This window comes from Erythrolamprus reginae, chromosome 2, assembly GCF_031021105.1.
Source record: "Erythrolamprus reginae isolate rEryReg1 chromosome 2, rEryReg1.hap1, whole genome shotgun sequence".
Classification (NCBI taxonomy): domain Eukaryota; kingdom Metazoa; phylum Chordata; class Lepidosauria; order Squamata; family Dipsadidae; genus Erythrolamprus; species Erythrolamprus reginae.
In genome coordinates this window covers 226,162,282-226,176,806 of record NC_091951.1, presented here as the reverse complement: position 1 = coordinate 226,176,806, position 14,525 = coordinate 226,162,282, and the positions used below count along the sequence as shown (strand labels likewise).

The 14,525-nt window shown below is 38.7% G+C and overlaps 1 protein-coding gene across 4 annotated transcripts; it reads right to left on the bottom strand.

Annotated features, from left to right (window-relative positions):
• Positions 1-453: 453 nt before the first annotated feature.
• On the bottom strand, positions 454-14,283 carry LOC139158834 (killer cell lectin-like receptor subfamily F member 1). Of its 4 annotated transcripts, none has more exons than XM_070736174.1 (7): positions 13,993-14,283; positions 12,036-12,117; positions 9,786-9,929; positions 8,986-9,036; positions 8,759-8,895; positions 4,210-4,319; positions 454-2,077 (listed from the first exon to the last, which is right to left on the bottom strand). In XM_070736174.1, the coding sequence occupies exons 3-7, from the start codon at positions 9,862-9,864 to the stop codon at positions 1,969-1,971; spliced, it is 486 nt and encodes a 161-aa protein (XP_070592275.1). In that variant the 5' UTR covers positions 9,865-9,929; positions 12,036-12,117; positions 13,993-14,283; the 3' UTR covers positions 454-1,968. The 4 variants fall into 4 exon arrangements, with proteins under 4 accessions (XP_070592275.1, XP_070592277.1, XP_070592276.1 ...); XM_070736176.1 differs by having other exon boundaries at positions 9,846-9,929; XM_070736175.1 differs by having other exon boundaries at positions 12,083-12,117.
• Between the last annotated feature and the right edge of the window lie 242 nt (positions 14,284-14,525).

The following is a 14,525-nucleotide window of genomic DNA, read 5'->3' as shown; positions in this document are numbered from 1 at the left end:
ACATACAAACATACCATGTATAAATTCTATAAGCCTAGGGCGGAAGGGAAATTTCAATTCCCCCATGCCTGACGACAGAGGTGGCTTCCTATGTATGGTTTTCTCTGATAAAGAGATCTGTTTATTATCCAACCAAAACACCTCGATTGTTTTTCTTGTCTTACAAAGAAATTCTTTTGGTTAGGACAGAGATCAACACATTCATGTTTTCCCCCAACCTTCCAACTTCTTCCATTTGTGAATCCTCCACTTTATTTTTGCCCTTCGTAAGGGAAGTCACCAGGTTAATAATGTAGCTAGATTAATCAATGAGGATTTCCATATAGGCTCTTTCCTGCAATTCCGACCTCCCCAGCCTCATGATATCATGTGGGATGGAAATGTCAATTCTTCTGGCTTTGGATGACAACTCCTACTGTGTTAATGGGCTAAATGAGTTAACAAACTGAATCATTTCATTTTCATTTCATTTTATTGGATTTGTATGCCGCCCCTCTCCGTAGACTCGGGGCGGCTAACAACAGTGGTAAAAACAACATGCGACAATCCAATACTAAAGAAGCTAAAAACCCTTATTTTAAAACCAATCATACATACAAACGTACCATACGAATCAGTCACATGTTTCTCCCAAAGATGAAATTCACTTTGTCACATCTTTCTTTGTTAGTGGAAATAAATTATAGAGGCACATAAAGGCCCCTTTTCACAATTCCATTATAAGGAGACCAAAATAGTTCATCTAACATGCACCAGCATATTCTAGAAGGGGACGTTAACCTTTAAAAGAGCAAATAGGAAATAGCATAAGGGCAGACTAGATGGACTATGCCTATGAGGTCTTTTTCTGCTGTCAATCTTCTATGTTTCAAATGGGAAACAAATTATTTTTGTATACCCAAAACATGTAAAGGGTAATCATAAAAGACAAAGGCATATATGACAAATGGATCCATTGTTTTATGCACAGTAGCCATCCTACTGCTGTCTTTATGTCTGCTGTGAGACAAAAGAAACCATACTTTATTTTTATCTGGTTCACATAAAGTAACACAACATATATACAATTTAAGATTTTAACAGGCCATACAAAGAAATCGCCTTTAAAACGTTAACTTGTTAGCCTTCTACAGAAGACAAGAGAATGCTTTTGCATGAAAAGAGCTTGGAATGAATTCATGTACATATTTTGCTCTAAGTATAATAATAATAATAATTAATAATTATTTATTAGATTTGTATGCCGCCCCTCTCCGAGGACTCGGAGCGGAGTATAGCAGAGTACAGTACAATAGTTCAATTTTACAATATCCAATTGGCATTTATTTTGCTGATTTGAAATAACAGCACGGTTCCTCTGGAAAACATAAATTTTAAAGCAGAAAGATAATACAGGTTGATATAGAATAGAATAGAATTCTTTATTAGCCAAGTGTGATTGGACACACAAGGAATTTGTCTTCAGTGCATAAGCTCTCATTGTACATAAAAGCTATAAGCGATAAATCATGATCATAGCCATCATAAAAATACACTAATCATAAATCATAAGATACAACACTTTGTGATAGAATCAACATAAATCATACTAGGAAACTAAATAAAACAATATAAATCATAAAGATACAAGCAACAAAGTTATACTCATAAACCAGAAAAGGAAATATACAATAGGAAAGATGAGAAGAATAATATTAATACAATTTTATTAAATAGTTTGAAACTGTTGTGGGAATTAGGTGTTTAGCAGAATGATGGCATGTGGGAAGAACTATATTCATTCAAGGAGGAATTAGATCTAAGAGTAGAATTCCGTGTAACCTGAAATATGTTGGAAAGGAATGCTCACTCCAAATTTTTTAATTGCATGATGGTAAATATATTTTTTCATCAGGACCAAACGTTTATGGAATTGAGGATAGCTTTTCGATTCTATCTTGCTTTAAATTTCCATTGCCCAAGGAGTTTTTATACTTTCTCCTCACAAATGAAGCGGTTTAATTGAGAGCAAGATCTTGAGACAGTGGAATTTAATCCAATTGCAACACAGCCATTCGTTTTACCTCGAACGTTAAATCTATGTAGGAAAATTGAAACAAAGTCAGAGCTTTATTTATTTACAGGAAATGGAGCACAGCGGTAATCATGCAGACTTGTCAGAAACATCATTTTTATATGGGAGCTTCAGAATAAGAATGAAATAAATATACATCGAAATGAAAAACTGACCAGATTTCATAGAAATTCTTTACCACAGAAGTCTGAAATGTAGGCACTTAAAAGATATAAACAATCCATCAGGACAACTAGGTTTTGTAAATATGCTTAGGGGCAGTGGATATATTCTTCAACTCATACAATTCAGTCATATAATCCACCAGGTTATCAGTTTTATTCTTATTGGGACATTTCAGACACAGATAGCCAGATGTTATTATAGAGAGTTGAAACCTCTGCGGGGAATTGCACTCATAAATTGTTGCATATATATACATACTGGACATTATTATTATTATTATTATTATTATTATTATTATTATTATTATTATTATTTAGATTTGTATGCCGCCCCTCTCTGCAGAGTTGGGGCGGCTCAAAGCAATCATAAGAACAATATATAGTAACAAATCTAATATTAAAATCCAAAATAACAATTTTACATTAAAAAGCCTAAAAACCCCAGTATATAAAAAAACATACACACAAACATATCATACATAAAACTACATAGGCAAGGGGCAGATGTCTCAGTTTCCCCATGCCTGACGGCAGAGGTTGGTTTTAAGAAGTTTATGAAAGGCAAGGAGGGTGGGGGCAGTCCTGATCTCTGGGGGGAACTGGTTCCAGAGGGTCGGGCCGCCACAGAGAACGCTCTTCCCCTGGGTCCCACCAGCCGACACTGTTTAGTCAACGGGACCCAGAGAAGGCCAACTCTATGGGACCTAACCGGTCGCTGGGATTCGTGCGGCAGAAGGCGGTCTTGCAGATATCCTGGTCCGGTGCCATGAAGGGCTTTATAAGTCATAACCAACACTTTGAATTGTGATCGGAAACTGATCGGCAACCAATGCAGACTGCGGAGCGTTGGAGTAACATGGGCATACCTAAGGAAGCCCATGATTGCTCTCGCAGCTGCATTCTGCACGATCTGAAGTTTCCGAACACTCTTCAGAGGTAGCCCCATGTAGAGAGCGTTACAGTAATCGAACCTCAAGGTGATGAGGGCATGAGTGACTGTGAGCAGTGACTCCTGGTCCAAATAGGGCCGCAACTGGTGCACCAGGCAAACCTGGGCAAACGTCCCCCTCGCCACAGCTGAAAGATGGTTCTCTAATGTGAGCTGTGGATCGAGGAGGACGCCCAAGTTGCGGACCCTCTCTGAGGGGGTTAATAGTTCCTCCCCCCCAGGGTGATGGACGGACAGATGGAATTGTCCTTGGGAGGCAAAACCACAGCCAATCCGTCTTATCAGGGTTGAGTCTGAGTCTGTTGACACCCATCCAGACCCCAACAGCCTCCAGACACTGGCACATCACTTACACTGCTTCGTTGACTGGACATGGGGTGGAGATGTACAGCTGGGTATCATCGGCAGTAGTTGCAGAAAGAGATAACACCAACAGAATAGTATATACATTTCACCTTCCAATTATGGGTGAATTAATGCCTGAGAATTTGCCATATGTCATGTTAAATCTAGGTGACTCGCAGTCTTTTTTTTTTTTAACCTAGTATGTTTTTAGTTGGGGTAACTTCTCCATTTAGGTTGCTTTTCCAAAAAGATCAACACATTCCATGGAATAATTACTCTATCACACTTTCTCATACCCGAACATCTATCAATTCAAGGATCTACCTATCCACAGGTGGGCTTATCTGTAAAACATATAATATAATAATGTTTTCCCCCACAACAATCCAGAATAGATCAATATTACTAGCCACAGCTGACATCCCCTTTATTCTTTGTTAGGAGCAGACAATCTTTGAGTGAACAGGGGGCCTCCCTTCTTTAAATTCCAGAATCTGCAGTGGACAGAGTAATGGATACAGTCGCAAACAAGATCGAACTCAGGAGTTTTAAATGTTTTTCTTGAAGGCCAGTTAAGATATACATCCATGTTTGCTGCCAGATGCAGTCAGCTGTCCAAAGGTACCCTACTCCTACCCTGTGTAAACAACAATGATTAGATGTCTAATAAAGCTTACATGTTAGGGTCAAACTTTGTGTTGTCAATCCACTTCCACTGTTCATTGGAATTTATCCATCGCAGGCCAATAAAGTAATCTTCATTTAGTGTGTTGCTGTTCAGAAATGCCTGTATAGGATACACAGGAACAAAATGTTATGAAATACATTTTGTGACACCAAATTCTGTTATGTACCTGCAAAGTATCTATAGAATAAAGGAAAAGAACAGACTCTGTGTAAGCCTACATTATATGCATAGGTTGCATACAAATTGCATCAACATAAACCATGCATTACAGATATTCCTCGATTTACAACATGAATTGGGCCCCCAATTATGATTGTAAATTGTGATGGTCAGTGTCTGGATTATCACATGATCTCACCCGATTTTTGTGACCTTCTTTGCAGTTGTTATTAAGAGAATATGGCAATTGTAAAGCAAACAACATAGGAGTGCAGCCACACCAGCAGCTTAGGCCACCCAAGCTCCTCTGGAGGAGATCTGCAAAGCTGCCACTTGGTCCTCTCCTAATTCTTTCATACGCCACTACAAGATCGATTCCTATGCTTCAGAAGATGCAACTTTTGGCCGCAGAGTCTTTTAGGCAGTTATCTCTCATGACACTTGAACTGCTCCCTCCCTAGGGACACATCTATTGGGTTTGTCCCACGTGACTGCTGGACCTACTCCTTAGTAAGGAGAACAGGCGTTGGACTCTTACCTGAACGCCTCTTCTCATAGGTTGAGCAGGTATGTTTTACCTTTTTTCTTCCCTATGTTTTACCTTTTTTCTACCTATTACTTAACCTTTCTTCCAACCGAGAGTAGAACATCCTTTGAGCCACCACCATCAAGCCAAGTATACGGTTTCGCGAATTCTAGGAAGGGGAGGATCCAGCAATCTTTTTTAAAGACAAGGCACGGTCCTGATTGGATAGGACAGTGAGCAAACACAAGAATCTTAAGACTCATTTATGTCACCAGGCATGGGGCAATTAGATCAAGCCTCCACCTGTTTACTAAACGTGATGAGTGGTTGTGAATCAATTGGCTAACTGATTTTAATATATTGGGATTTTAGTTTGTAATTTTTTAATTAATTAGATGTTATTTGTTTATTTGTTTATTTGTTTATTTGTTTATTTGTTTATTTATTTGTTTATTTATTTGTTTGTTTGTTTGTTTGTTTATTTGTTTATTTGTTTATTTATTTATTTATTTGTTTATTTATTTATTTATTTATTTGTTTATTTATTTGTTTACTTACTTTTTACTTTTTTACTTTTTTATTTACTTATTTACTCACTTACTTACTTACTTACTTACTTACTTACTTACTTACTTACTTACTAATTTATTTATTTATTGGATTTGTATGCCACCCCTCTCCGTAGACTTTGTTGTTGCATTGTTCATATTGTATCTTGTGAGTCGCCCCGAGTCTTCGGAGAAGGACGGCATACAAATCTAATATTTATTTTTTTTAATATAATTTTTATTGATTTTTTAAAAGTTTTACAGAAAACAAAACAAAAACTTAAACATAAAAGTGTACCATCACCAAACAGAAAAATAAAGATTCCCTTCACCAGGGAAGATTCAATTTAGTATCCTTCATTTGCTTCGTCTCTGGGTTACATTATTCATTCATTATAAAGTGATTGAATTTTATTTCTTACATTTGCATACAAATCTAATAAATAATAATAATAACTCTGTAGTTCTTAAAGAAATCCACCTCTGGCTTTGAGACATTTTTTGACATAAAATAGAAGAAAATTCTGGTTTCTGGCAAAACCGTTGCAAATCACAGTCATATGACTGTGGGATGCCGTAAATGGCCATAAATGTGGGCTGGTTGTTGAATGCCCAAAATTCATTCTTGTGACTGTGGGGGAGAGTGGAGAAACCTTTGGTTATCAGTACCCTTTTCAGTATCAGGTTTATCTCTATCTGTACAAAAGCTTCTATTTCAAATAAATACAAAGCATTCCTTGTAGGTTTCAAATAGTATCAATTCTAAGCTCTATAGAATTTGGCCAATCACCTGGTATTGCAGTACCTCCAGGAACGGTGCACCAAAAAGAAAAAAGAAAAAAAAAGAAAAAGAAAAGAATTTGGCCAATCAAATGCATATTCTTTAAGGAAAGAAAATTTAAAAAGAATTAGAAGCATTTTAATTTCAAGATTACACAGTATTTGTGAAAGTTATTTTCTCACAGTAGCTGAGGAGAATGGGCTTCCATGTTTGTCCTATAATACTTTTAAAATGTTTTAACACTGGTTATACCACTACTTTTCCTCAACTCAAGGAGGCAAAATCGTAATTAAAAAAAAATCTCACTAATACTTCAAAAAGATTTTGCTTGTTATTTTCTTCTAGATCTAAACCATGCAATGCGTGTGGTTATTTTTCAGAGGCAAAAATGCCCTCTCACCTGAGGGAGTAGTTGCCATGGTCTCTAATATCTAGAACAGCTTTTAAAGCTAATTTCATAATAATTGGGGTAGCTATACAGTTGCTTAATATCTGGAATGTTGCTGGTTCTAAATCTATCCCAATTACGTGTGTGTATTTTTATATTACTATTTTTTCTTTTCCTGAACTATTTTTCTTTCACAAGGCTTTCTTTTTTAAAATAGGTTCATTGTTTTTCTGGTCACTTGAGGTAATTTTCTCTCAGGTGACTGGAAAAATGATGAAACAAGGCATTGTTGGAATTTAAAAAGTAAAAAAAAATATATGCAGGTTGTCTTAGACTTCCAACAGTTCAGTTAGGTGATGGTTTAATATTACAATGTCACTGTAGAAAGTGATTTATCACAATTTTTCACACTTAAAATCATTGCAGCATTTCCATGGTCACATGATCAAATTCAGACTCTTGGCTGATTCATATTTATGACAGTAGCAGTGTCCTGAAGTCAACAGGATTCACTTAACAGCCGTGTTACTAAGTTACTTAAGTTACTGGGCAAAACTTAACAAATGTTTCACCTAGCAACAGAATTTTAGGCTCAGTATATGGTTGTTAGCTGAGGACTACCTATATTTCAGAGAAAGAAATAATATTTTGAAAAAATGCTAGTTGTTGCCAAAGTACAGCAGCTCTGCCTGGTTAGATTTTCTTAAATTCAATTAGAATGAAACAAGTGACGTGTTAATTCCACTTTATAATGCCTTGGTAAGGCCACATTTGGAACATTGCATTCAATTTTGGTCACCATGATGAAAACAGGATGTGGAGACTCTAGAAAGAGTTCAGAGAAGAGCAACAAAGATGATTAGGGGACTGGAGGCTAAACCATATGAAGAATGGTTGCAGGGACTGGGTATGTCTAGTTTAATGAAAAGAAAGACCAGTGTTCCAATATCTCAGGGACTGCCACAAAGAAGAGGGAGTCAAGCTATTCTCCAAATGAGGGTAGGTCAAGAAGCAATGGGTGGAAACTAATCCAGGAGAGAAGCAACTTAGAACTAAGGAGAAATTTCCTGAGAGTTAGAACAATTGATCAGTGGAACAGCTTGCCTCCAGAAGTTGTGAATGCTCCAACACCAGAAGTTTAAAAGAAGATGTTGGATAACCATTTGTCTGAAGTAGTGTAGGGTTTCCTGGCCAAGCAAGGGGTTGGACTAGAAAACCACCAAGATCCCTTCTGTTGTGGTTCAGCCTGAGGCTGCTCAGGGACCGTCTGTGTCTCTGCTGGCTCCATGCCCGGAGGAGGATGATAGCGAAGAGGAGGGGGCTGAACAGTCGGACAGGGGAGAGGAAAGTCAGGAATGGGATGAAGGAGAACAGCATGAGAGCCCCGGGGGGGGGCCCCTCTCCCCAGCCAGTAGCTTGGAGTCATTAGGTGATGAAGCACAAGCCATCATTGACATGCGACAGAGACGTTCAGATCAGAGAAAGGAGCAATTTAAAAAGTATTATCAGCACTGAATTAGGAACAGCTGGGCTTGGGTGTGGTCCTCCTTAGCAGGGTTTAAAAGGCAGGCAAGCAAGCCCTTGAAGCCATGTGGAGTGTTATCAATTGGAGTTACGGTGTCCTGCTTTGTTCTCGGCGTCTCTGTTCCTGGCTTGTGGCCCAGCAGTTTGGAAGACCCATGGGAGGTGTAGGTCTGCAATCTACAGCCTCGTTTTGGCAGCAAGAATCCTGTATTGCTGCATGGACTTTTGCCTTCGTGGATATATTGGAAGATACAGCATTTTCCTGTTTGTAAGGACATTTTCTGTTACCTGTGTTTTTCTTGAATTTTATAAACTGCCTTTGCCTTTTATCGGTGTGTCTAGCTTCTCTTTTTGGGTTGGTATTGGCTTCCGGAGTGACCCAGACAGAACACCTTCCAACTCTGTTGTTATTATTATTATAAGCATGAGCAAAAAGAAGGTTTAAAGAGGGCTTCAACTATGCTCTAATTTCCATTTAAAAGTAAATTGTTTGCCCGAGGAGGGGGGGGGGGGCAGTTACTTTTATGGAAGTGTAATGAGTTTTAAATGTTTGTCCCAAAATAGTTGCTAATAATAATTTTTTTGGTTTTACTATCCACTCTATCTACTCACCAGTTCTGCTTTGCTATTGATCATGACAAGATGAGAATTTAACGAGACACATTGTTTTTGAGACTCATCCCATGTTTTTTTCAGCGTAGAAAAGTGGAAGCAGTTTCCTTCATACAGAATCCACCTTATGCGACAGCCTAAAGAAAATTAAGAAATGGCTTCAGTGTACACCAGAGAACAGAGTTTACATTACAAATCCACTGTTGGCATTCACATTGCAAACTCACTGGTTTTTCCTGGCGAGGTGATTTTGGGGTCTTCTGGGAAGATCTGTGAAACTAAATACAAATGACTCTTAATAGAAGCAGGCATTTAATAAGCTCTCAAGGTCATTCACACAAAAAAATGCTCACTAAATTCAACCCCACCTACTCCCTCCCAGCTGTATTATCCTTCTCCCATAGAAGGTGACTCTTTGCGGTTGAGAATTTCCTTTAAAACTTCCCATGCTAGTTAAAACATTGATGGAAATGATGTGTAACTTGTTCTAATAGAACAGGGATGTCAAACGTGCAGGCTGAATGCATCATGTGCTGGCCATGCCAATTTAGCAAAGGGGGGAAAATTAATTTATTTATTAATTTATTGGATTTGTATGCTGCCCCTCTCCAGAGACTCGGGGCGGCTAACAACAGTAATAAAACAATGTACAATAATAATCCAATAAATACTAAAAATGATTACATGACAGCGTGATGAAGTGAGTTTGACACTCCTATAATACAGTATTGAAGTTTGGATATTATATTTCTGTCTCTGTCTCTTTCTTTCTCTCTGTTTCTCTCCCTCTATTTCTCTGTCTGTCTGTCTGTCTCTCTGTATGAGAGAGAATAACAATAATAACATCAACAACAATAGCAATATATTTTGCATATGGAATTTTGGTCAGTGCTACATTGGTCAGAAGAACTTCTATGGTTGAAAATGGACACATCACAAGAATGGCATGATGTGGCAAAGAAGCATTATTAACCATTATTTTCCAAAATTAGATGATTGATAATAGAAAATTCAATATAATACATACTATATACAAAGAACAGAGAACTGCCTATTAGCTTAATAGTTAAAGTTGGCACTAGTGTACCCAAGAGTTTCCAATTCATATCAAGATATTTTCCTTTTGCATTCAGACTGAAATCTTCAGTTGTGAGTCAGGCTTTGCTTGAATCTGAAATATAAAGTGAGCTATGTCAAATATTAGTAAGTTAGTAAATGGAAATCAATATGTTTACTTAGTAAACTGATAATGAGTTTTATCAGAGAATATGAGTTTCTGAACTTCCTTTCCCACTTACGTTATTTCAGGTTTACTATTTCTCTATACAGTTGACGAACAGAACTTTACAAGACTTAAGGCTCCTCCTCACAACAATAACATGCATTTTTCCAGGTTTTGACTCAGCAAAACAGTATACCTGTTTAAATTGTGTTGACGCCCATAGCCCTAGTCTACCTTAGTAACAAGGTCAGCAATGCGGTAGAGAATGTGGAATAAGCATAGGGAAATCCCTGGAAGGAGGCTTGAGACAAATTCCAGTTTGCCCAAGGAACTTGATTTCTGAAATGTAGCAGTGTACTTGATCCCAAAACTACAGATGTAGTCGCAGGCAAGGGGGGCCAAGGGGGAAGTAACTTTACTTTTCACTTCTTCTTTATTGTATTTTTACTCACACAAACAAAGGAATCTGCCAGATAGTCAAAACTGAAAAAAACTGTATCTCTACAGCAATAGGCTCTTTTTCTTTCATTTCTGTTCAAAATGAAATTGTCTGCTGCCTTCCTCCCTTCCCCACAGCATGCTCTTCTTCCATTATGTATGTTTTTGTTAGGTGTGGGCTTGGGGGAAAGTCAGCTTTTTACACCAACCAAGTAGCCTTAGAAGCAGCCCAGCATGGAGAAAGGCAGGTTTCTTCACAAGCAGATCCAACCAAAATCGTAATATTGGAGACTCCATCATCCTAACCTGGATATGTTGCTCTGCCAAGGTGCAGGATGGGCTACCACTTGGGAAGGCGATGGCTAGGAGGCAATGTCCTTTCAAGTTCTTCTTCTTTAAAGGTCCATGCACTTTTTCTTCCTGCCATCACCTCTCTGGATTAAGGTCCCCTTAACTGCCAGATGTTGACTTCAGAGTTTCTTTATTTGTTTGTTTGTTGGATTTATATACCGCCCCTCTCTGAGGACTTGGGGTGGCTTACAGCATATAAAAACAACAAATACAAAAGCTAAATCCAATTAAATTAAAATTAAACAACGATCTTAAATCCCCAATTACCGTATGTTAAAAATCAGTCATATCCATTCAAACAATAGCCATTCAAACATTTGTCGCCCAGGGGGCTGAGATCTAATTGCTCCAAGCCTGGTGGCATAAATGATTCTTAAGACTCTTGTGGAAGGTGAGGAGGGTGGGGGCAATACGAATCTCCAGGGGGAGCTGATTCCAGAGCCCACCCCCCAAAGAAGGATCTTCCCTAGGCCCCGCCAAGTGACATTGTCTAGTTGACAGGACCTGGAGAAGACCGAATTTGTGGGACCTATCCAGTCGCTGGGACTCATGCGGCAGAAGGCGGCCCCACAGATAATCTGGCCCGATGCCATGTAGGGCGTGCATAAGTGCACCAGAGTGCCTTCCGTCCCGTCCTAATGTTTCTCTTTTACTAGTATCATGTATAGAAATATTATTATATCTTTGTATACCACCAATACGTACTTGGCAAAACAAACAAACAAACAAACAAACAAACAAAGAAACAAAGAAACAAAGACACAAACAAACAAAGAAACAAACAAACAAAGAAACTTTATAGGTCATTACCAACACTTTGAATTGTGTCCAGAAACCAATCGGCAACCAATGTTGAAGAAACGTGGGCATACCTAGGGAGGCCCATGACTGCTCATGCGGCTGCATTCTGTAGAATTTGTAGTTTCTGAACACTCTTCAAAGGTAGTTTTTGTTTTGCTCATCACTGCAAAGCCTTGAGCATAGTACGCAAGCAGAGGGCAGAGGATATCACGCAGAAAGGAGGTCTTCTTTGAAAGAATCCCACAGGTTTCTGCCTATAGATCCACAGTCCTACGATTTGCCTCTTTCATCTCAAAATACCTCTTGGCAATACCTCCCCAACCCCCACCAACCTTCTACCTGATTCCATCATTTCCTTCTCCAATGACATGCTATGTGTTAAGCAATAACACAACCTCCATTCTTCATGTCTTGCTCAAGTGCAGTTGATTATTACAGGAAGCTTTCTTCCTCTCTTTCTCCTACCTTAGCCAGATTTGAGCAATGGGATTGTATATATTTTGTTGACACACCTATGTCCAACCACAGAGCAGAAGGAACAGGAAAGCTGGGGAAGAAAATGACAAAAATGAAGTAGGGAGAGAATAGGGGTTTGCCAATGAACCAAAGTTTGTTTGCTTGTTTGTTTGTTTATTTAATTTGTCAATTAACATAAGAACATAAGGAGAGCCATGCTGAATCAGGCCAAAGCCCATCGAGTCCAGCATTCTGTGTCACATAGTGGCCCACCAATTATACATGGGGATCTTGAGCAGAAAGAGAAGGCAAGACCCTCCCTTTCCCTTGACCCCCCAACAAATGGTACTCAAGGGAATCTTGCCTGCCTCAACCAACATAGAGGCGGCACATGGACAACTGTTTCAATAACCGCCGATACACTTGGCATCCATGAATCTGTCTAATCCTGCCTTGAAGCTATCAAGGCTGACAGCTGACTATAGGATTAAGTATAGCATAGTAGTTTATATAAACACAACATAGAAAGTAATGATAAAAAAGACAATAAGACAATAGGACAGGAATGGTAGGCACAATGGTGCACTTATGCACACCCTTTACAGACCTCTTAGAAAAGGGGAGAGGTCAATTGTAGACAATCTAAGGTTGAATATTTTAGGGTTGGGTTGGATAAAAGAAGATACAGTGTTCCCTCGATTTTCGTGTTCCGAGACCGCCCGCGAAAGTCAAATTTCCGCGAAGTAGAGATGTGGAAGTAAATACACTATTTTTGGCTATGAACAGTATCACAAGCCTTCCCTTAACACTTTAAACCCTTAAATTACAATTTCCAATTCCCTTAGCAACCATTTAGATTATTACTCACCATGTTTATTTATTAAAGTTTATTAAAAAAATATTTATTAAAGGCGGACAAAAGTTTGGCGATGACATATGATGTCATCGGGTGGGAAAAACCATGGTGTGGGGAAAAAACCCGCAAAGTATTTTTTAATTTATATTTTTGAAAAACCGTGGTATAGACTTTTTGCGAAGTTTGAACCCACGAAAATCGAAGGAACACTGTATTGTCAAATCATTGACAGTATATTCTTTTGTCCAAAGACCAACTGCCCGAGCAAAACAAGTCAAACCAAACCAAACTAAACCAAACCAAACCCATGAACATATTTATACATGTCCAGTCTCTCTGGTAGCCCATGCTCAAACTCAAGGCAATTGATGGGAAAGGGGCATGTCCACAGCAGTATCAAATGCCAATAGAATTGAGCACAAACCACTCCCTAATCATGTCTCAGAATCTTGCCAAGCAAACATAGTAGCTCAAGGCCATGACCAAAGTTTTATCAGGAAAATAAGAGATAAAACACAGCTTTGAAATTGGAACAATTCAATAGGAATTTCAACTGACTCCACTGTGTGATAGCTTAAATTAGTATGTCATGAGGTGTTGTCCTTCAAAACCAGTTGTTGTGGGGCATAGGGGGTTAAGATTTAAGATTCTATAGGAGTCAAATATAAGGAGCATAATTGATTCCTTATGTATCTGGTCCAGTGAAGGTCATTAATTACGGTTATTTCAGGCATCAAGTGACCTATGATACTTGCCATGTTGTTAATGATGAGGAACCAGACAAAAGGGGACAATTCTAAATTAACACCACAAGCATAAAGAGCTAAATTCTGAAATCTTCTACTTGGATGGGCAAATTCATCCATTTTATTTTCTATTACATTCAGAGCCATTATGTCACGTGCTGTTATCATATTATGAACATAATCCAACCAAATTCTCCCTCATTCCATTCTGAATGGAAGATTTAAATGTCCATATCAATTCAATTGAACGTGAATCCCAGAGAAGTCTCTGGAATCTGAGTCATGATTAATTGTTATCAAGTTAAACTGATCCGAAACAACCCACGCTCCAGTTGTTAGAGAAAAAGAAACAAAATGAGCTTACTTGAGAGCAAATGAGACAATGCTTCTGTTTTCTTCCACCGTAGAATTCTTTCTCTTTTTGCCTAGGAAGACTTAATTGCCCCATTTCTCTCTTGTCAGCTCTTAAGGCAGTCTTGTTTTCTCTCCTTCCTCATTTATTTCACTTGGACCATGATTCACTTCTTCATTTCATAAGTATAGCTGTGGAAATTTTCTCAGCTGGTTAGACTATGTGGCTGCCTTAAGATATGCTATTGCACTTTCTCCTTTTGAAAACTGGCAAATGCGGGTGTCTGCATCATGCTCCTGGTTTGCTCGTGCCTGTCAGTCATCAGAGAGCCAGTCATGAAGGGAGCACGAGGCTCCGCCCACCTGCCCAGATACCGCTATTTGGGTTGTTTAACCCTCTGTGCAGAAGGCTTTGTGCCTGCACAGAGGGTAAAAGAACCCAAATGCTGGTGTTCAGGCAGGTGGGCGGACTGGCTCTCTGATGACTGACAGGCACGAGCGAACCAGGAGCATTTCCACCCATGATCTACATGCATATGAAAGCAG